The sequence below is a fragment of the Phacochoerus africanus genome, chromosome 14 (genome assembly GCF_016906955.1).
Source record: "Phacochoerus africanus isolate WHEZ1 chromosome 14, ROS_Pafr_v1, whole genome shotgun sequence".
Classification (NCBI taxonomy): Eukaryota; Metazoa; Chordata; class Mammalia; order Artiodactyla; family Suidae; genus Phacochoerus; species Phacochoerus africanus.
Genome location: NC_062557.1, coordinates 16,116,884 through 16,139,721, shown reverse-complemented (window position 1 = coordinate 16,139,721; position 22,838 = coordinate 16,116,884). Strand labels below are relative to the sequence as shown.

At 46.9% G+C, this 22,838-nt stretch overlaps 1 protein-coding gene across 1 annotated transcript in view; it reads right to left on the bottom strand.

The window, feature by feature from the left end:
- The window catches only part of MARCHF10 (membrane associated ring-CH-type finger 10), a 77,026-nt gene that overhangs the window by 34,413 nt on the left and 19,775 nt on the right, over positions 1–22,838 (bottom strand). Inside the window, exons 3-4 of the mRNA XM_047757974.1 lie at positions 12,964–13,135; positions 345–497 (exon numbers count right to left, since the gene is read on the bottom strand). Of these exons, the coding sequence (XP_047613930.1) occupies positions 345–497; positions 12,964–13,135 (325 nt within the window). The remainder of the gene's footprint in view (positions 1–344; positions 498–12,963; positions 13,136–22,838) is intronic.

Here is a 22,838-nt window from a genome sequence, read left to right as displayed (position 1 = left end):
CCCGCCCTGCTTTTCCCACCAGCCTCCCTTGGAGAAGGAAACTAGATCCAGTAGTTTGCTTTTAAAAATCTTTTAGGTATTTTCTTGTAAGCTCCCTGCCCCCCTTTTTTGACTGCGCCCAAAGCATGCGGAAGTTCCTGGGCCAGGGATCAGACCCGAGCCATTGCAGTGACCCAGGATGCTGCAGTGACAATGCTGGATCCTTAACCCCCTCAGCCACCAGGGAAGTCCAAGGTCCACTCTTCGCATAAAACCTCCAGTGTTTAAAAACCACAGGGAGATCACCAGCTAACAGCACAAGTCCATCTCGCTGAGGAAGGAGATGTGCAAGCCACGGTCCTTACCTGCTCCCCTGAGGGCCGGCGCCTTCCCAGGCAGCTGCAGCTTCTGTCTGCTTCTGTCTCCACACACTCGTGGGCTCTGCATGTCTGGGCTGACTGTCAGTCTCCCCAGGTTTGGCCTCCTCGTCCTCGATAAAATCTGTGGTGCCGGGACTGCTGAAAGAGGCAAAATCTTTTCAATAATTGGTTTTTGATGGGAAAGCATCTTCGGTATAAAGAATGCTCAAAGGGCAAAGGCAGTTAAGGGAATAGACCCTGGGGGTCAGGGGAGAGCCGGGTTGGAAAGCTGGTTCCATGACCTTATAGACATGAGAGTTTGGACAAATCACTTCTAGAAGCCTCAGTTTCCCCACCTGTTACATGGAAATGATACTATTTCACGAGGTTGTTTTCATGAATGAGCACCTGTAACACCTGCAGCGTGGGGTCCGTAGGGGGTGTTTCCTTTTGCTAAGAAGTTTCTAGCTTCCAGTTTAATAGATGGGATGACCTGTTGGTACGACTGTCAAGAGCCTTCTCCCTCTGGGACACACAGGGCCTGTATCCCACACCCTCGTCCAAGTTGGAATCACAGCCTGTTTTTCACCTGCTTTAGTCAGATCCGCAGGTGGTTTATTAGCAGCTAACGTGGCCAAGGTTCCAAGCATCTGTGGACCATATACCTTTTTTTTTTTTTTTTTTTGCCTACATCCTACCCACTGCTGGGCTGGCTTGATACACTCACAGGAAGATGGTAACTGGAACACAGAGGCGGATTGAGGTCCCAATTTGTTTTTTAAAAATTCACATTTTGGATTAGGTTGCTAACTGGTATGAGTCATCTCAAGTTTCTTCTTCCTTGGGGAAAGGATTTTGTTATTTTTCCATGCATCCTGACAATTTCTTGAGTTCACACAGTTAAATTGATTCTCTAGACTAAAAGTTTCCAAGAGAATTTGCCTGGCCCATCCGCCTTTTGGACAGTTCAGAAATTTCACAAATAGCCGTGGCCAGCAGGCAATGGGGGTAAAGCCGGGAAGGGACCGGCTGGATTTCTGTTCTGCGGTGTTAAGTTTTCGTTGCATGAATAGTTTTCATCCAGATTCAGGAAAGGGATGAAAGTTTTCCTCGGCAGCCTGTGAAGCCTGGTTTGGTACGATGATCGGGTACCGCCTGCTTTCCCGGACAGGCCCTCTTAGGAGAGGCAGTGGGTGCTGGGCTCTAGGTCAAAGGATAGTGTCTTCCGCAGGGAACTTACTAGAAGTGGGAGCTGCCAGTGGTGTGGGTTCCGGTGTAGGGCTCGTTGGTGACGAGCTCAGCCCAGAGCTCAGAGGGATAGTGGGCATGAACAGAAAGGAGAGATTTCTCCAGAAAATGAGAATATATTGTTTGGAGGGTATAGGGTGGTGATTAGACAGGATTTCACTAAGAGCTGGGAGAGAGGAGGGTGAGACAGAGGGATCAAGGGCTTTGCAAGAAGGCACCTGGCCCAGAGCAAAGAGAGGAGGCCCTTTCTCAGCCCCAGAAGCTGTGTCCCTCCAGTCCTGAGGTTTCTCCCATCACCCGCGGCCACATCCCTCTCCAGCCCCTGCCTTGCGCCTGACTGATGGTCGAGGAAGCAGCAGGGTTGTTATTTACCGAGGACGAAACAGAGGGAGGACAAGGGAAGGCGCAAGCTTGGGGCACCGGCCAAGTCCAGTACGTATTCAGGACCTGCCCCAGAGGTCCTTGTCACGAGGCGTTTGGGTTCCCAGGCTATTCAGAAATGTCCTTCAGAGCCCAGGCTGCGGCACTTCACACCTGCCCACAGTGCACCCTTCCACCCCACCCCATCCCACCCCACCCCACCCCCTCTAGGGGAGTGATGCTCCCTCCCAGAGGGCCAGTCTTCCCAAGCCTGCACTGGCCTGGGTCAGCCAGCAGGTCCCTTAAGGTCTGCTTCCAGTTTTCTGTCCATTGAGTTTGCTTGGACTCTGCTTTGGCTCGAACTTGCAGGGTTCTTATGGCCTTTAACCCTTAAATATTCCAGAACTGCCTAAGGCGTGTGTCTTTTCCCTCCAACTAGACTGTGAGCTCCTTAAGGATGAGCACCCCCATGTCTTAGCCAGCCTGCGTGTTGCCCCAAATTCTCCTGCAGGACAACTAATAATCGCCTCATGTGATTGGCAGGGCTTGAGAAGATGCCTTCAGCTGAAACTACGGGGAATGGCAGAAGCGGAACATTTTTTTTTTTTCTTGTGCTGAACACCCAAGATGACTTAAGATAACAGGTTATTTTGCTTTCTTGTTCAAAAAAGTGCTTTCTTCCAAGCAGCACATCTCTTAAATGATTTCCAAAATGATTTCCATAACCATACCTCCTCTAATTGAGTTCTCAGCAAACTGAAGTAATAAAGCTGAAAAACCAGAGACTGTTTTACTGGGTCTGGCAGTGAGGAAAACACTGCCGGTAGCTCAGACAGAGTCCTCTGATTCTGGGTATTTTGAAATGGCAGCGAACACAGTAACTGCAACCATCTTTTGAGTTATTGTGAACTTTCGCGATGATGTATGTAAATGGCCTCAGTGGTGCTTATTAGCTGCTAAAAATGGTAGCTGTTGCTTCACCATAAATGGTGCTAATACTACTGCTAATAATAATTGGATATCTGAAGCCACTTCCCTGAGAGAACTGAATTTGACCAGAAATGTGTTGTGCAGGCTTTATAGGTTGAAAATAACATACTTGTCAGCCTTCCTTCCTGTGTCATTCTTGCCAATTCTCTTCCTTAATCCTCTTATAAAATCCAAAAGGTAAATAGCAACTCTTTTTCTTGTAATTTGTTCAACAAATGCCTTTGCTGTGAAATGATCTGAGGGCTCCCAAAGATGAGCAAGACGTTTGGGCCCAAGAGGGTCCTCACCATGACATGTTAAACTTAGCAATTTGCCAGAAGACCAAGTTACATTTACCCTGAAAGGTGCAAGATAACTTCCTCACCAGGTGGTAGGACAGGCCCTTTGCCTCGCAGAGAATGGAGGGAGTTGTGTTCAGGAGTTTCACTGCCAGGCAACACAACATCCTAAAGTTAGTGGGTGAATTTTGGGAAGACAATGGCTAGCTTTGGGGGACAGAAAACCCATACCTTCTAGCATCTGGGCAAAGGGATGCCTCCAGGAACAAGGAGAGCAAACAGCTGTTTACAGAAAAGGTGTCCACCTCTGTTCTCTTGACAGTGCTGAGACACTGACTGTTGACTGAAGAATTCTTAATTTGACCAGGAGAGGGAAAAAAGGTAGCAATCTTATATTTATACAAGACCCTGACAACTGAGAACAGAGTCCATTTGACGGTCTGCATTAATTCCATGCACCTGATAACTGTTCACTTCCTCACAGCACCTGCCATACACAGACATGGTTCTGGATAAAGTTGAAAAGAAAGGTGAAATACGGTTCCTGAACCTTTACCCCTCCCCCACCCGATCTTGACTTTGATGCCAAGGAGGTGCCAAGATTCTGCCTAAGAGATGCCTTTTTTTAAAAAAATGTATTACTTTCTTTAGATCACGGGAAGAATTACAGCTTAATCACAAGAGCTGGCGTGGCCTTGGTGTAATAGGCAGCTTTCTGTACAATCGCAAATAATAGGCCTGTCTGAGTGTGCTGGAAATGTGTGCTGCCTGGCATCCCAAGAGGGGATCTTAATTAAAGCCTAATTATGTACCATAAATACGTTTTATTGGGGGACCCAGGAGGTAGGGGTTTTTGATTTGGGGAGATGTAGTGCCTAATAGGTAGTCAGCGAACGAAGTGTAAACAGCCACGGAGCCCTTTAATTTGTCCCTCCTCCATGTGGTTCTGAATGGGCTTTCAGATCCAGCCTGTGCTTCCCCAAAGGCCCGCCCCGGGGCCACCCGGTCAGGGCCACCTCGGTGTGCACAGTCACCGAGCCGGGGCTGTGATCAGACACGGAAGAGCCGGCTTGGTTTCTGGTGGTGCCGGAACAAAAGGGAAGAAATCAAATGAGTCTCGAGAGATGGTGGGATTTTATTGGTTGCTCACTCCTGAAGTGCTAGCAGGCTCAGTGAAGTGGCGGCAGCTGTCCCGTCTTCCTGCTCCCCGCGCCACACCTCCTGCTGCTGTTCACAGCGCTGCCCTCTGCCCGCGCCCCCCTTCCACCCAACTGCCTTCTTCTGGAAGCTCGAAGTCCCCCCCACCCCGCCCCCTGTGGCCTCCACTGTGCTGTGTGCCCTGCCAAGGGCGACTTACCACACGAGGTAAATTTTACTGGGCCTCCTGGGGCCGGGCAGGCACAGCACAGGGGTCTCGGTCGGGGTGGGGCAGGAGATGGGGAAGTAGCACAGGGCTGCTGGGGACTCGGGCATGGGGCCCGGCGGGGAGGCGGTGGGGCTCAGGAAGGAGGGAAAGGAAACTGGAGGGAGATGGGGGACAGAGTCCTGGGCCGCTGGGGGTGTGGGTGGCACAAGCGGCAGGAGGAGGCAGCAGCAATTGGTATTGGGCTGCAGGACAGGGGAGAACGCAAAGACGGAGCAGTAAGGGGAATATTCAACACAGAACAGGGGGTGCTCGCTGCTGGCACCTGCACAAAAGAAAAAGAGCAGTCAGGAGGCAGCACTCACGGTGGGAAAGGACATTAAGAATTGAAACGCAAAAATCGTTCTTGGGGGCGGGTGATGTCTGCAGGTGTCCTAGGGGCAGCCGTCCTGGTTCCTGCCCGGGAGGCATCTGACTTGGGTCTCAAAGTCACGGAAGACCCGGAATTCGCCCGGGGAAATGGCACCACTATCACACCCCTTTCCAGCCTATCGTCTCCGGCGTTCCTGACAGATGCAGGAAAGTTCTTCCCCACTAAGTTCCCATGTGGAAGCTCGTGGTCCCTTCTCCTCTCCCACAGCCAGTCTAATTAGCTGTTCTGGCAGCAGCATATGGTGGCTGCAGGGTCTCACTCACGTAGGGCTCTCTCCCCCGATCTTCCAGCTGCCCCAGGTTGGGAGGTTGTGGTCATGCCCTAATCTGGCCTTTCTGCTGCAAGGGGGAAGCTCGACGAACGAGAAGGAAGCAGGGAGATCCTGGTGGGCTCACGGGAAGGGAGAGCGAGCGAGGGGGGAGAAGCAGGTGGATGGGGGCGGGGGGTGTGTGTCCACGTGGAGTTAATGATTTGTTCCTAACCTCGCGCTCAATCTGCCGGCCCGGCTGGAGGCAGAATACGGCCCCCCTCATGCATGACAGATTTCTCAGCTCTGCCACTCACCAACTGGGTCACCTTGGATCAACGGCTTGCCTCCTCAGAACCTGTTTCCTCGCCTGCTGGAGGAGGCAGGTGCTTTCTCTAGCCCCGCCCCTCTGAGGGTGGTCCTGAGACCCGCAGCTGCTTAGAAATACAGGCTCTCCGCCCACCCCAACCTACTGAAGCGGAACTGGCAGTTTATCAAGGTCCCCAGGTGTTTCTCAATATCTTTAAAGTTTGAGAAGCCAGGCGATAAGACCGTTTTCCAAACCTCTGCCATGAGAATCACCTGTGGAGCCTATTTAAAGACCACTTTGCAGGCGCCTTCATTGGAGAGTCTGTTGCACCAGGCCAGGAACCGGAACCAGGTATGTGTGTTTTATTAAGGACCTCCTTGGCGAGTCTTAGCATCAGAGAAGCTTGGGAAATGCCTCAATTCAACTCACATCTCCGAGGCTGAGATGTCATCGCGGCCTCCATCCTGGGGAAAACCATGACCTACAACGGAGGGTTCTTGTAGGAGCCGGCATCACTCCCTACTGCTTCCCTTGTGAACGCCTCCCTCGGGCTCCTGGAGTGGCTCTCAGATCCTGTCTCTGTAGTTGTCTTAGCCCTTTACCCCTTAACTGTTTTTACTTCCCAAGGTGCCTTATCACCTCTCTTCTTACTCTATCCGCTCCCGAAGGGGACAGATTTGTGGTTTTCGTCACCTCTTACTCACTATGGGACCTTGGCTTCCAGAGACCAGGAGTGGTCTGCTCAGCAGCAGACCTGGGTCCCCAGGTGCTTCCTCCTGGCTGTCCTGGCTGTTCCCCAAAGATGACACCCACAGAATGGGCCCCACCCAATTCTTGCTTCTCGGCCTTGCCAAAGGCAACCACCACTGGTCTGGTTTTCTGGGCCAGAACTCCAGGTTCTCCTTGATTCCACCTTTTCTTTATCCCCATCCCAACAGTCGCCAGGTTCTGCCAGGTTTTCTTCTTTAAACATCCTTCCAGCCCAGGCCCTCCCCCCCCCCCGCCCCATCTCTGCTTTTACTCAGGGTTAAGCCCTTCTCATTTCTCTCTGCTCTCTGCATCCATAGGAGCTACACCTTGTTTGGTCTTTCAGCCTCTCTCTGGCTGCCCTCACTCTCCCAGCCAGCCCCCTTTCCTTGGTACAGTCAGCTTTTAACCATGCCAACATCACTTCCCTGCTTAGATCAGATACTCTGTTGCCTCTCGAGGGACAGTCAAGGCCCTTGGAGGCCTGGTCCTTGCCTACCTGTTGACCTCATAGTCTACTCTTCCTAATTTGTAGCCTGACTCTAAACCAATGCTTCTCCAACTCAAATGTGTGTACGGATCTCCCTGGGATCTTGTGAAACATGGGTTCTGAGGCAGTGAGGCTGGGAGGTGATCTGAGGTTCTTGCGTTTCACACAAACTTTCAGGTGATGTCTCCGCTCCTAGTCTGGGGACACATGGAGGCACAAGGCCCTAGAATCTTTGTGGTTCCTCTATGTCCGTCAGTCTGTCGGTCGTCTCTCTCTTCCCCCTCTTCCTCTCTCTCTCTCTCTCCTCCATGCCTTTGCATCCGCAGAACCTCCTGGCTGGGTGCCTTTTTCTTGCATTCCTCCCCTGGCTATACTCCTTTCCCTTGGGAGTTTCATCTACTTGCCCCTCCCGACAAATTCTTAGAACTTACCTTGCTCGGGGTGTGTTGGTGTCCTGCCCTCCCACTAGGCTGTGAGCCCCTGGAGGGCGGGTCCCCTGTGTTTTATTTCTGTATCCCCAACACCCATCACAGTGCCTGGCGGGTAAGCAGGCAGTAAGCGAATACCAAAGAGCTGAATGAATCTGTGATGGATGGTGATGACCCTGGCACCATATACCCTGAGACTGGGGGTGGTTGAATGTATTGCTAACATCCCATAGATATTGGATAAATGGATGACTTTATTGATAATGCCACTGGCTGCACCAGTGGCATGTGGAATTTCCTGGGCCAGGGAATCGAACCCAAGCTGCAGTTGTGGCAACGCTGGGATCCTTAACCTGTTGGGCCACCAGGGAACTTCCCATATAGTTAATTTAAATAATCAGGTTATAACCTCTCCCATCTCAAACTAAAATTTCTTTGGTTGAGCTGTTTTCCTAGAAAGATGCTAACCTGGGAGCAGCACATGGTGTTGGGAGTAGGCTTCATATCTAGAGGGAGGACTGGGGATCAACCTTTACCTAAAGCCCAGTCTAAACCCAGGATTTTAGTCCTCCTGTCCACTGATGAGGTTGGTAATAACTCCATTTTACTGGGGAGAAAACTGAGTTTGGAGATGAGCCAGTTTACATTTATAGGGCTAGTATGTGGTAGACTGGGAATCTGAACCAGAACTTCAAATTCCTGGCTCTGTGACACCCTGAGCCCCTCTGTCTTAGAAGTATTGCCATAAATGGACTGAGAGTTATGATTCACTATATAAATATGGGGCATTCACTTCTTCTTTTTTTTTTTTTTTTGTCTTTTTAGGGCAGTACCTGTGGCATATGGAAGTTCTCAGGCTAGGGGTTGAATCAGAGCTACAGCTGCCGGCCTACGGCACAGCCACAGCAACGCCAGATCCAAGCTGCATTTGTGACCTACACCAGAGCTCATGGCAACACCGAATCCTTAACCCACGAGTGAGGCCAGGGATCCAACCCACATCCTCATGGATACTAGTTGGTTTCGTTACCGCTGAGCCACAATGGGAACTCCTGAGGGCACTCACTTCTGTTGGTTGTTTTCTAATTGGGAAGATAGCTTGGAAAGTTATTGGATGTCAGTGGACTTGCCTGGAAACCCATTACACCTCGCCTTTCAGAGAAAAATCTTTAACGGAACTTGTTTGCAAGGTCTGTTATGAAGATTTGGGATTTGCTCTCACACATCTTCCAGGCTGCTCTTCAAATAACCATTTCTCAATCCAAAAGAGACCCTGCTTGTCTTAGCTGTCTATCGTTTAAGATCTGAGGTTCTTTTTCTTAGTTCTACAGCTCTACCTTAAGCCACTGTGAGGCTGAAGGGCCTTTGCTACTCCCGCAAATCGGAATCTGGTAATGACTAACACTGAACTCAATAATAAGGGAAGATAATTTCAGAACATTTGGCTTTGTTTTAAAGGGCAAGATTTTGGAAGCAGGCTCACCGGACTTCATCCAGATCCGTTTTCCTGGCACATAACTGGCGGGACTCTGCCCGGGCTCCAGGTGAGAGGGAAGGGCAGGAGAGGGCACATTCGTTTCCCACGAGCCTGGCACCGGGGGCCGGAGCGCTTTAGGCCTCCAGGTGCCAGAACCCCACAGCACAGTGGCCTTTGGATGCCTCTGTGTGTCCTGAAAAGCAGAGGTGGCTCCTTTCCAGGTCGGGACGGGGCTGGGCAGGGTTTTGGGAACAGGCAGGAGGCCACTAGAGCTCCCTGTACTCACAGGGCCTGCTGTCTGCTCTGCTTGCCACAGATTCAGACAGGTCAACAGGACTCAGATCCTGGGGATAGACAGGGACTTGGGTAAAGGTTAATCCCCGAGCCTCTCTGTTTGTGAAAGAGGAATAGGTAACTTGGCCAGGCTTATTTCTCGCCCTGCATCCGTGTTCGCCTTGATTATGAAACAGGATTTCTGAATCACCTGCACATCAGACCCAGCTGGGTCTTGACTTGCTGCCTGAATGTTCCATGTCTTGTTGGAGGCTGAGCAAATCTCTGGCTTGGTGAATGCTCTCTGCTTATTCATCTTTTTCTGTTGGGTGCTTTGTTTGGGGGATGCCGTAAAAATGTACCTGCGTTCGTGTTAGGAGTTTTAAAAGCACAATTCTGCTTTTTTGGTAAAGGGAAAAAGACTAAGGGGAAGGCAGTAACATGAAGGCCAAGGAAATAAAAATTTTCTAGTCCATTCCTACTGCACACAGCTCTCCTGTGCTGGATACTCTAAGGCTATCCCGTATTGAGAGCTGGGGGGTTGGGGCTGTTGTAATGGCTAAGCGGATGTTTTAGCATCGATTCCTCTCAGCCCCCTCGCAGCAGGTCTGTTCTGTTCTGACTCCCAGGCTTTGCCATTCTACAGATGAGGAAACTGAGGCACAGAGAAGTTACTTGCTCAAAGGTCCACAGCAAATGAGAAATGGGGCCCAGAGGCTAAACTCCAGCATTTTGACCCTAAAGTACTTGCCCAAAACTGCCTGGAGAGAGAGAAGGAGCATCACAAGCTAACTCACTTAGAAACAGTTCTGTGCACTATGTGAATTAATTTAAAATGCGTGAATTCCTTCTAATAGAGTGTGAAGTACAATGAAAATCTGATGCCTTCTCGGTTACAAATCTATTAGTACGGGGCACTGATGGTTCCTCTATTATAAACAGCCGTTTTAGGGATTTCCAGATGAGAGTTCACATATAAGAATTGTAATGGATTATCACTACATAGATTTGCATGTAAGTTAAGCCACATTCCCCAGCTGTATGGATTTATTCAGGAAAAGTCTGGTATATAACACAGTATGGAAGGGTAGCCTATTAGGCAGATGTTGCAAAGGGATTTCACTGCTCTAATGCTTCAGTTTTGCACAGAACTCAGGTCTGACATGGAAAGAAGTTTTGGTGACTCACTGACAACTTTGGATGGCCTCCAAAATGCTTTAGAGAAAATGCTTTTTCCTTACAAAGGTGAAAAAAAACTTTGGTAGGAATCTAATGAATTCTTTTTGCCGCCCTTTGGCATATGGAGTTCCTGGGCTGGGGATCAGATCCCATCCACAGCTGTGGCAGTGTCAGATCCTTTAACCCACTGTGCTAGGCTGGGGATTGGGCCAGGGATCAAACCTGCATTCCAGGACTCCAGAGACACCCCTGATCCCTTTGCACTAGGGGAGACTCCAGAAACCAATGAATTTACCTGGTTAATTGGATCAATATGTCCAGCTAACTCAGGTCCCCAATCCTCTTTTTCTTTTTCTTCTTTTGCTTTCTAGGGCCACACCTGCAGCATATGGAAGTTCCCAGGGTTGAATTGGAGCTGTAGCTGTGGGCCTACACTGTAGCTCATAGCAACGCGGGATCCTTAACCCACTGAGCGAGGCCAGGGATCGAACCCGCCTCCTCATGGATACTAGTTGGGTTTGTAACTTGCTGAGCCACAATGGGAACTCCCTCTTTTTCTATACTAGCAGGGTACTTATCTGAATTTTCCTGAGTTGTCACTATCACTGTTCAACTTTAACTGAATAGATGCTACTTAAATTCTTGCTGTGTCCCTGGGCTCTTATTTCGTTGGGCTGCTGAAGGAACGCTGAGGGTGAGACTACACATGTAAAATGAATGGATCTTAACACACTAAGGCCTGCTTTTAGCTAACATGATCAACTCAATTTGCTGTAGAACTGATTCCGCTTCTGTAGGAGCAGACATCCATCAGCAGGGCGGTCAGGATGGCCAGGCCACAGCCCAGTGCCTAGGCTGCCTGGGGCTGGACACGGTCTAGAGCTATAGTAGGCTGATACGGCTGGTGCTTTAAAATCTATGTTATCATCATCATTATTATTTGAAGCTGGTAGTTTTGAACTGCTTTTGCTACAACTGACATTTCTTACTGGATGAATGAGTTATCTTTCTGCCACCTCGGCCCTCCTGCCTAAACCTTGGTGCTTTCCAGCCTAGTAATTCTTCAAATTTGCTCTTTCATAGAACGTAAAGTGAGTTAATTCTCCCTTTCTGTCAGTGTTGTAAGTTCCATATGGACTCCGTTCCGTCAGAAGAACATCTGTATTAATCAGATAAAACCAAAATCATGGAATAGGCCTACTCGGTCCATTGTAATGAGTTCTCTCTACAGAGGACAAAGCGCCTCCCGAGAACAGCTACCCAGTTTTGGCAAGAAGGCTAGAAACTATATCGCGGGACTGGAGTTGCATTATTTAAACTTAAATTCATTTTTTTTCCTGTTAAAACATCCTCACTTCGATAACATTACAACATGTATTTGGAAATATTTGGGGAATGATCCCATCTGCCCAATATCACTCTTAAGCAGCTGAATTAAAAACATAATTCCTACTAAAAGTCTTCAAAATGAGAAGTTGGAGTTCCCGTCGTGGCGCAGTGGTTAACGAATCCGACTAGGAACCATGAGGTTGCGGGTTCGGTCCCTGCCCTTGCTCAGTGGGTTAACGATCCGGCGTTGCCATGAGCTGTGGTGTAGGCTGCAGACGTGGCTCGGATCCCGTGTTGCTGTGGCTCTGGCGTAGGCCGGTGGCTACAGCTCCGATTCAACCCCTAGCCTGGGAACCTCCATATGCCGAGGGAGCAGCCCAAGAAATAGCAACAACAACAATAACAACAACAACAAAAGACAAAAAAAAAAAAAAAAAAAAGAGAAGTTGTTGACAATGATGATAGTACCCCCCCCCCCAATTAAATAAGGAAAAAGAGCTGGGGCTTTGCCTGAAAGGACATCATTTCAGAAGTCAATTTGATTTTTTTTTTCTTCTTCTTCTTCATTAAAGCAATAAAATGTGGGTGGTTAATCTGAGTGAAAGCTACCATTGTCTAAAAATGCATTAAGACTTAACTGGATGGGGTGGTTGCAAGACAGGAGCTATTTAGGATTAGAAAGTCATTGTGATTTGGCTTGAAATGAATTGCATGCTATTTACGAATTCCTTGGCAGTTAATTTGGATCATTTCCATTCCACTGCAAGCAGAAGGCAGACCTTTCTGCCTGGTTGTCCCAACTTCGACGTCATTTCCCAGGGGAATTGAGTTCGTCCCACAGATGTTGGCTTCAATGAAGATGAGCCTGAGGGACTCTAAACTTTTCAGTTGAATTTATCCCCTTTCTGGATACAATTAAATTGTTCCTGCCTCAAGCAAAGGACTGGTCTTTGCTTCAAAGGCAGCTCAAGAGTGAATTATTTACCAAATTGCACAAAGGGGAGGATTTATCCAGCCCCGTTCTTCCCCAGAGAGGACAAGCCCAGAACTGGAGGACTTTATTACTCTCTGTCGTGGCTGTAAATTATGCCATTCAGATGCTTTTGAAAGCTGCTCTTCAAGCTCTGGATTGAGTCATAAAACTTGATACCTGGGGCCAAATGCCTTGTCCCCCCAGAAGGGTGAGGAAGATGAAAAGCCAGCCATTCTTGGCCAGTGCCACACAAAGCCAATGAGTGCGTAGAAAATGGGGACAGGGAAAAATGTCCTCTGTATAGTTCACCCCTCCTTGGCCTGATGCGCTACTCTGAAAATTTGAATGTTATCATTTGTGTAAGATCATCAAACGCTCCAAAACCTGAATTAGCCACGAGGAAAACACCCGTGGGGACTCCAGACCAACCAGGGGTTGTGGTCATCATCTCCGATGCTGAGATGTCACATTCTGTGAATTTCATTAAACCTGCCACTCACCGGGAGGGGGTTTGCTGGGGCCCGATTTCTCCGATTTCTTTGGAGTCATGGTGCTTTTATGTTTCTGCTTCACTGATGTCTGGTCAATGGCTGGAAGTCTGGAATCACTCTTACATGCAGAACTCTTGGCAGATAATCTTGGTTCGGCCAGGAGCTCCTCCTCACCAGAACTCTACCGAAAATGAAAGGGGTCAGAGTATCAGAGGCCAAGTCTGTCATCTCTGCTGGGCAGAGGAAAAAGAGACGTGCCAAACACAGCAGCCCCTCCGTGGTGACACTGGAGCATCCTGCCAGCTCAATGTGCCCTTTCGCCAGTGAGATTTGCATGGACTGGATGTATCAATTTAGAAATAATAGCAGAGTTAATGAGTCTATTTGGGAGCACATTATGAGAAGAATGAATTCCTGACCCTTAAGTAATGTGATGACCAATAAACAGCTCATGTTAAAAGCTACATATGAAAGCAGGAGAAACAATCCGTGCTTCTAAACTTCATGCTATGTGCTACCGGAACAGCTTTGGGGGTGAGTAAGGAAGGCTGTTTTTTGTTTTTTTTTTTTTAATAGCCATGAGCTTTTATTTATTTTTTTATTTTATTTTTTTGTCTTTTTGCCATTTCTTGGGCCGGTCCCGCGGCATATGGAGGTTCCCAGGCTAGGGGTCAAATCGGAGCTGTAGCTGCCAGCCTACACCAGAGCCACAGCAATGCAGGATCCGAGCCGCGTCTGCGGCCTACACCACAGCTCACGGCAATGCCGGATCGTTAACCCACTGAGCAAGGGCAGGGATCGAACCTGCAACCTCATGGTTCTTAGTCAGATTCGTTAACCACTGTGCCACGACGGGAACTCCCGGAAGACTGTTCTTTATGTTAATCGTCAGTCATATTCTTGAGAGTGAAAAGGAAATGCAGATACGTGTGTGGGGACGGAAGGAATGAGCCCTCAGCTTAATACTCTGAATTACTGGGCGCACTATGAGACAGATTAACTTTTTTCAAAGGCTCCTAACTTGTCAGTCTTCTATAAAGAAGTCAGTATAAACCGATGCGCTGACAAATTCTTACTCATGCGGTGTCAGGATATCGCCACAGAGCCTCGCAGGTGCAATAAAGAGTATCCAGGCCTTCGGTAGTTTTATACATTGCCACGCTTACACCCACCAAAGAAATGCGTGAACACGATATACACCTGGTCTCGGAGGGTGATTGAAGACCTGCTTCGTGGTCTTAGGTCTTGGCGATAAAAGGATTTGCCAGGCGTCACACGGCACAACAAACAAAGCCACAGTGTTCCCCCCCGCCCCAGGCGGGAGGGCGGCTAAGTGCTCCGACCCTGGACAGTAGTCCGGTCCTGGAAAGTCCTTGGACATTGTCATGCAGACATGACACGGAGTGGCTCGGTTCATGTCCCCCCACCCCCTCCCCAGAGGGGGCAATTCGTATTGATCTTGTTCACTCTTCTCCCTGACGGTGGTGGCATTTCCGTTTCAAGGCTCCTGACTCAGGAAACGACTCCAAATAGCTCTGAATTATTGAGTGCAACTGAAGACAAACTAAACTCTTAAAAACAGTCTCCGACCTGTCAGTCTCCTCCAGGGAAGTTGGGACAAGATTACAGGTGGACAGATCATTATCCTGGGAGATTATAAATCATGTTTGGTAACTTAGAGCTGAGATACAGCCTTCCAACAAATAATTATTGTTTCTCCCTGCTCTTTCAGAAAACAGACCACCCGCAGATAAAGGGAGGGAAAAGGAGAGGACACACAATGAGCTGGTTGTTTTCCCTTTTGATTCTGGAGTTTAATAGAAATCCTTGAAAATGATTCCGAAATGTCAAAAGATGAAACAGTAGGCCATTTCTGAACATGAGATAGGCTTTCCATTCTCCAAAAAGGAAGTGTGGGCAAGTTGTAATTATGACGCCTGAGTCTGTCACAGGCAAGAGAGCATCACTCAGCATGAGACAGAATTTCTTCCGCAAACTGCCCCACAAAAACAGCTTATGTTAGTGAGTGGAGAAGCCTGCTCACACATCCATTTTTCAGCCAGTGGCAAGGCAGGAAAGAGGCTCTGGGCTAAGACTACAAATATCCATGGTTACAACATCAGCAGCAGCAAGTGTCCGCTGTTACTGATGGGTCCATCCCTGCTCCCCTCAACCAGGACTAGAATTCTTTGCGTGCCCTGGGTAGTGGTGCATTGGGAGGAGTTGGTGAAGAGACTCTTTTTTTGGGTGCGGAGTTTTAAGCCATATTTATCCTCCCTTCACCCATTCATTGTCCCTTTCACTTTAATAGCACCAAAGGCCAATTAAACCATGCCTTTTCCACATGGAATCGTGTGCCTGCCTTCCAAGTATGTCCTTCTCGGGTTCCTGGTTCCATCGACCTTACTTCTAGTTGGTAATCATTCTTGAGTCTAGGAATTACAGCTGGAAGTGGGTGTTTTATCAGTTGGCAACTAGAGTCACACTGGCAAGAGCTATAATACTTGAGAATGTGCTAAGGGGTCTTTCCCTGTTTGCTTCCTTGAGGATTCTTAAGCACATCACTTCGACCTTTTGTGTCTTCGTTCGTATCCTCTCATGTACTCAGCCTTTCTCATCTCTCTTTTCTCATGAAAGCCCAACATATTATTCTTGGGTGCAAAGAAGTTGTAGCAACTCATTCTCACACGATAACATTTAACTCTGGAGCCCAGCTTCCTGGGAGTAAATCCTGGCTCTTTCCCATAGTGACTGGGCGACGTGGGGTTAGGTGGTTAGTTCATCTCTTTGCCTCAGCTCTTCTCACTTTTGAACAATAATACCTACCTCCTGGTGGTTCTGTGAGGATTAAGTGAGCTAAGATACAGTTACAGCCCTTAAAACAGTCCTGCCAGGAAGTTCCATGTAAGTGTTGGCTTTTGCAATTAGCCACTCAGGTTCAGCCATTTAAAAAATTTACTAGCGGTTCACCCAAAACCAATGCAACATTGTAAATCAACTATATTCCAATATAAAGTAAAAATTAAATGTAAAAAAAGTTAATGCAAAGAAAAATTTTAAATAAGAAAATTAACCAGCGAACATTAACTATCTGCTGTTGAAACTGAAAGTAAAAGCCCAACTGAAAAATTCTATCGCGTTTTCATCCATTTCAAAGCGAGATGGACAGCGAGGTGGGGCCGCCCCTACCCCGGACTCCTGATTTCTTCCGAAGGCTGTGTAATTTGTGATAGTCACATACATGGCCGGTTGACATTTATCTAGCCTTAAGAAAAATATGGTACCATATCTCTTTCAGACAGTGAAGCTCTAATGGCAAATACTTAACAACATTAAAAATCATCAACCAATAATAATTAAACTATGTTGATTTCAAGCTGATTTTAAAACAATGTCTCTTCTTCTTGTACTTTTGAAGAGTAATTACAATTTTCATTTCTTCCCCCACATGGTCCTAAGTTGAAATGTCACATGGAGTTGGAGGCAACAGCACATTGCTATTCCTTTAGGGGAAGAAAATCAGCTCTTTCAAAACCAAAGCCCGAAACATTAAAAACAAAACAAAACAAACAACAACAAAACACCTAAAAAGCCCAGACTACACAGTACATGTATAGACTTAAGTGCTCTCTTGGTAATTTGATAAGAAAGTCCTAATAAAGCCACATTAACCAAAGGAAGTTACTTTCAAATTAATACTTTTCTGGAATGGTATGGTTTTTGTACTTAACATTGTCTTTTCTTTCTTTCTTGTTTTTATTTTGCTTTTTTAGGGCAGCCCCTGTGGCCTATGGAATTTCCCAGGCTAGGGGTCGAAATTGGAGCTGCAGCCACTGGCCTATGCCACAGCCACGGCAACGCGGGATCCGAAGACGCATCTGCAACCTACACCAGTACACCACGGCTCACGGTAACACCAGATCCTTAACCCACTGAGCAATGCCAGGGATCGAACCTGCATCCTCATGGATCCTAGTTAGGTTTGTTCACCACTGAGCTACAAAGGGAACCCCTGTATTTAACATGTTCTAAAGATCCCCAACTTGCTCTTTTGGCATCATCTGTAATAAAATAGAGATATTACCTTGCCCAGAGCTAGAATCTCTCAAAAGTTCAGAGAAAGACTCACACTGGGAAAAGAAGGGACTTACATTAGGGAACGTAGGTGACACTGGCATTGAAGGTAGCAACTTAGAAACAATATGATGGCTCGAGTTAGGTCTCCTGGGAGACAGAGACTGGAGGGTTGGGAAATGGGGTGCATCTCCTCAGGGATGTGAGAATGACTAGATTTTCAAACTGGGCAAGGTGACAATGAACAGAGATGCTCAGATGAGCAGGGAGACTCAGGTAGTCAGGGACAGAAGAGACCCAAGTTATCTTCCAGCTCTTTCCTGGTGGCTCATTTCCAAGACCTCGGGAGCTGGTTCTCAAATGGTCACCCCCTGTGGCAAGGTGCGCTTCTGACCTGGGATTGATGTGTTCAAAACCCATTTTATCCATGTGTCATGTGCGGGGAGGCTGAGCTGAGTGGATCTTACGACTTAGTGTAGAGGTCAGCACAGGACTTGCTGTGAATACGAAGACGGGCAAAGAACGGCGTCAGGCCGGTGCCTGGGCTGTGTGTTTACTGCGCTTGAAATAGAGCATCCTCCTGAGACAGGCAAGGGAACGATCAAGGCCATGAACCTCAAACAGTAACAACACGGGAAGGGTGACCAAGGGACGGTGGGTGCTAAGGAGTCCCTTCTGAATGCTGTTCCCGGAGTTCCCATCCAGTGGTTAACAAATCCGACTAGGAACCATGAGGTTGCGGGTTTGATCCCTGGCCTCTCTCAGTGCGTTAAGGACCCAGCATTGCCGTGAGTCGTGGTGTAGGTCGCAGACATGGCTCGGATCTGGCGTGGCTGTGGCTGTGGCATCGGCTGGCCTCTGTAGCTCTGATGAGACCCCCTAGCCTGGGAACCTCCATATGCTGCGGGTGCGGCCCCAGAAAAGACAACAAAAATAAATAAATAAATAAATAAAAGAATGCTGTTCCCTAAGTCCGCGTTCACATTGCGCCTCAAGCACAAAAACTGCCTTAGGGAATTGAAGGCCACTTGTATAAACAGCATTCTGGACGGGATAGAGATGTTTATGGATTCAAGGCATATAACGTTAGTATGCTCTACCCGGAGGGCTATTGTATCACGAAGCTGGCTCAACATTCTCTCTCCTAGAAAAACTCTAAGGTCAGCAAAGTCCTTGCCTGATCAGGACAGTCTTGAGCTTACCAGAGTGGTAAACTTGAATAGCCGTGAAGAATGGATTAGTAATTGGGGGGGAGGTTTGGACCCAGGTACCACCCTCTCGAATTCAGCTGCTCCCACCTGAGGACCTGGCTGCCAGGCAGGGCTGGGCAAGACCAGGGTCAGCAATGGGAGCCCTTGCTCCCCACTTTGCTACAAGAAGCTTTTAGGAGTTGGCTGGACTGCCCTGTGCCTACATTTCACGGGCACTTGTCTCTACCAGTAACTTCTGCAGAGAACTCTCTCCCGCCCACCACCGTGTCTCTGATTCTCAGGCTGGGAAACTGGAATGATCCAGCCTGAGACCCTGATCTGAGAGCAGCAGTGGCTTCAGTGGTGAACTCTTCATAACCAGTGACCACCGTTGGGTCTGCTCTCGGAGGAGAGAACTTGCTTCTAGATTATGAGCCATCCCCCTAGGGAAGAGCCTCTGGGTGAAACTGAGAGCCAAGGCTACTGAAATGGCCAACATGATGTGTGTATGACACTAGCTAGATGTTTTTTTAAAAAACGCATATTAACCTCTTGGGTGCTGCATAAACTGCTTTTGGTTTACCTGGGTGGTGACTTTAGATTTTTGTGCTTCGGGGGACAAGCGCGTGTGGCAGTCTCTGAGACGGAGTTCTGTGTGGTGGGCGGTGGGTAAGGAAGTAGCGTGTGGCCAGAAAGTCGTTGGATTTTAAGGATGTGAACACTAAAGCATGGTATCTAGTAGCACAATGAGGCTGACTTCAGGTGGGTATTTTTCAGGTCTGGTTTTCTCCTTCATCTTTTATTTGAATTCATATTCTCCTTTTCATTGAGAAAGATTTGGTCCTTAGATGGAGGACATCCATGAAAACACCTCCTCCTCAAAATAATAGGTGACAGGAGTTCCCGTCATGGTGCAGTGGAAACGAATCCAACTAGGAACCATGAGGTTGTGGGTTTGATCCCTGGCCTCGCTCGGTGGGTTAAGGATCGGGCATTGCCACAATCGGTGGCATAGGTCGCAGACAAGGCTCAGATCCCACGTTGCTGTGACTCTGGCATAGGTCAACGGCTGAGGCTCCGATTCAACCCCTAGCCTGGGAACCTCCGTATGCCATGAGTATGGCCCTAAAAAGACAAAAAGACCAAAAAAAAAAAAAAGGTCATAAAGTATGAGAATTAATTGAAAAGCATCATATGCACCTACTAAGTCTTCAACCTCATGTAAAAACAAGATGCTTACAATGGAGGAGATGCAATTTATACTGAGACAGGCTGAGACCTGGGGTCTGGATCTTTTGCTGCAGGTGCTCACACCTGGACAAACATCTCGAGCAACAAAATATAAAGAAGCTAACAGGGACTTTCAAGAGGACCAAAAACCTACCTGCCACTTTTGAGGAGCTGGGAGCAAAAGCAGGGTACCGCACACACACCCTGCACACAGCACCACCGGGGTTGGGGGCAACCCCCCTAAGCCACCCCTCTGGCTAGACTCCTAGATGCATCTCTATCCTCACCCCATATAAGGAACCAGCTCACCTTCTTTGGGGAGTGGGCAAGGAAACCTCTTATTCATTTTTGCTCCCTCTTGCTAGAGGAGCCCCAAATACCGCCTTGCCTGAATTTCTTGTCTGGCTTCATCAGTTTCTATTGATCCAGGAAGGCCAAGAACCCTGGTCCGTGATAATACCTTATTAGCAAAACGCAAAACAGCATTTAATGAAGTGATAAATTGGGTGGCCCCAACTCTCAATTTCAAAGGAACTCGTAGAAAAAGGTGAGAAGTCAAGGGAGGCTTCAGGAAGGAGGTGGTGTTTAAAAGGATCTGATGCATCAGTAGGAACCAGCTTAGACTTCAGGCAGCACAGGAGCCAAGTTACGGATGGAGTGATGAACGTGGCTGGATGCTCAGACAGTAGGGCACGCGGCCAGAACAGAGGGTGTGGCAAGGAAGGATGAGAGAGAAAGCTGGCTGGCATGGTGGAGGCAGATTGTAGGGGGCTCTGAGATTCAGGCAAAGGATTGAAAGTCAGTATGATGGAGCATAGGGTCCAACTGAAGTTTTCTGAGAAGCAAAAAATGCTCAATGGGGTATTTAAGATTTACTGGTGTTTCTTTCAGAAGGAGAAAGCAAAGCGTCCAGCAACTTTGCCAGTGAAATAATCTTTTTGGAGTTTCAATGGCTTATTTTTATAAAGCATATGTCTTTTCTTTATTGCAAAAAAAATGCATGTTCATAATGGAAAAAGAAAGACAAAGAGAAAGAGAGAATGTTTAGGATATTTGAAACCCTATTAACCTTGAAATAGAAACTTCGACTAGCCGGGTCTCCATTCTTGCAGACCGTTTTTTAATGATAGTGATAGATACTACTAGCTTTCCCCTGGAATCTCTTCTCAAGTGATAAGTGTTGCAGCTGGGATGTGGCTTCACCTGGAACTGAATGACTCAATTTCCCTTACAATTAGGTGTGGCCTCAGGAGGAAAGTCTCACAAGTGGAGTGGGAGCAGAACTGGGATAGCAGAACGATGACTTTTTTTTTTCCCCCCAATTCTAACCATTTCTTCTGCTGTATTAGCTAGCATTCTGCTCTAAAGAAGAACCTCCTTTTATTTATTATTTATTTATTTATTATCATCGTGGTCTCAAGGATCACATTTTTTGATGCTCAAATTGCACCGAAACAGGTGTTTGGGAGTTTGTTCAAGTTTGCTCTGGACTTGACTCTTGGAGCACGTTTTTGCTTTCTGGACCATAGAAATTTCAGAGCCTCCCCTTGCCCTTCACCTGGCTCAGTCCTAGAATCAGCTATTTTTTCCAATGAGCTTTGGTTCCTTTTAGTATAGAAAGGTACTTAGAAATTAATATCTGCATGCTATGTGTGTTCATTGCTACTGGAGGGACATTGTTTCTAAGGCCTTTCCGTGGAATTCAATAGAAATATGTATTTAAAAAAATCATGAGTTCACAGAAATGTTTCTAATTGAAATTTTAACACTCTGTGGGGGTTTTCCCTTCCTTTCTTTTATATTTCTATCTTTTTTTCTCGTAGTTAAAATCTTTACTATTTAGTTCTATTAATATATTAATTCATTTGTTTTACTCTGCAATCAACATGAAGTAATTTCAGAATCACAATACAAATATTACTTTAAGAATAAACCAGGAATTCCATGGATACTAGACAGGAATCTGTCTAGTATCCATGAGACACAGGTTTGATCCCTGGCCTCACTCAGGGGGTTGAAGATCTGGCGTTGCTGTGGCTGTGGTGTAGGCTGGTGGCTACATCTCCAATTCAGCCTCTAGCCTGGGAACCTCCATATGCCTCAGGTGCAGCACACACTCACACACAAAAGCAAGGTAGAAGCCCTATGTTGCTTGAATCAAATTATATATATCAAAAAAGAATTAACCCACTAAGAAAAATTTACTCTTTCTTGGCAATTGTTTTGGTCTTTATAATAAATTCCCATTGAATAGATCTATCTATAATTATTTTTGTTGGTCGTTTGGGTTGCTTCCAATTTTCTGCTGTGATAAGTGGTGCTATGATGAATATTATCATATATTTATGCATATCTTCAATTATTTCTTAAAGCTCCCAAAGCAGGAATTTACATTAGTAGGTTAAAATCTCGAAAGATTTAAAATTCTTTGTTCCCAAAAATCGTCCTCCAGAAATACAATGCCAGCTTACATTTCCAGATGTACATGCCAGTTTCTACATAACTTTTCCAACTACATATTATCTTTTTAAAAGAGTGCCATTTTGGGAAAAGACTATACTTTTAATTTGTAGCTTGCATGTAATTTTAATTATTAAACATTTATTTATCTCTATCGATGTAGAATCTATATTCCACATATTTCTAAAAAGTGTATGAATCGACTTAAAAGTTGAACTCAAAACAGTGTAAAAAATGCAAAAAAGAAATGGCAAAAGTAATTTATGGTGAAAACATCTAGAACAGTGGTTGACTGAGAAGGATAAGCTCATAGAGTGAAGGAAACTTGAAGGGGGTTTGGGTTACATGCATTTATCAAAAATCATTAAATGCCACTCAAAATTTGTTTAATTCAGTGCAGGTAACTTTTCCCTCTAAAATAAAAACTGAGGAAAAAAAGAGGAACCACAAAACCACAAACAAATATTCAACTCTAGCAAATGACGTAAATGCTGAAGTTTTCGGGGGGCAGAGTACTGATGTCTGCAACTTACTTTGAAATGCACCCAAACACAAGTTGGATCAATGGATGGATCAATGGCTAGATGTGTGATAAAGCAAATACAGCAAAATAACAATTCTCGCATTTAGGTGGTGGGCATGTGGATAGTCACCATATAATTCTGTCAACTTTTCTGTCTGTTTTGAAGCTCTCAGAGTAAAATATGGGGTCGGGGGGGAACAGAACTATGGCTCTAGGAATATGGATGTTGCAGGGTTGCCGGGTTAAACTAGGTACTATGTGGGAACGCTGCTCGTTGTCTTTTGTGTGGTTCAGAATAAACACTGAGTTCCTTAGGTTAAAAAAACTGCTCCCTTCGTGATATCAGCTGGTAACAGGAAAGTCAACGTGAGATAAATTTTAAAAGCTGTGTCTTCTCTTACACTTGG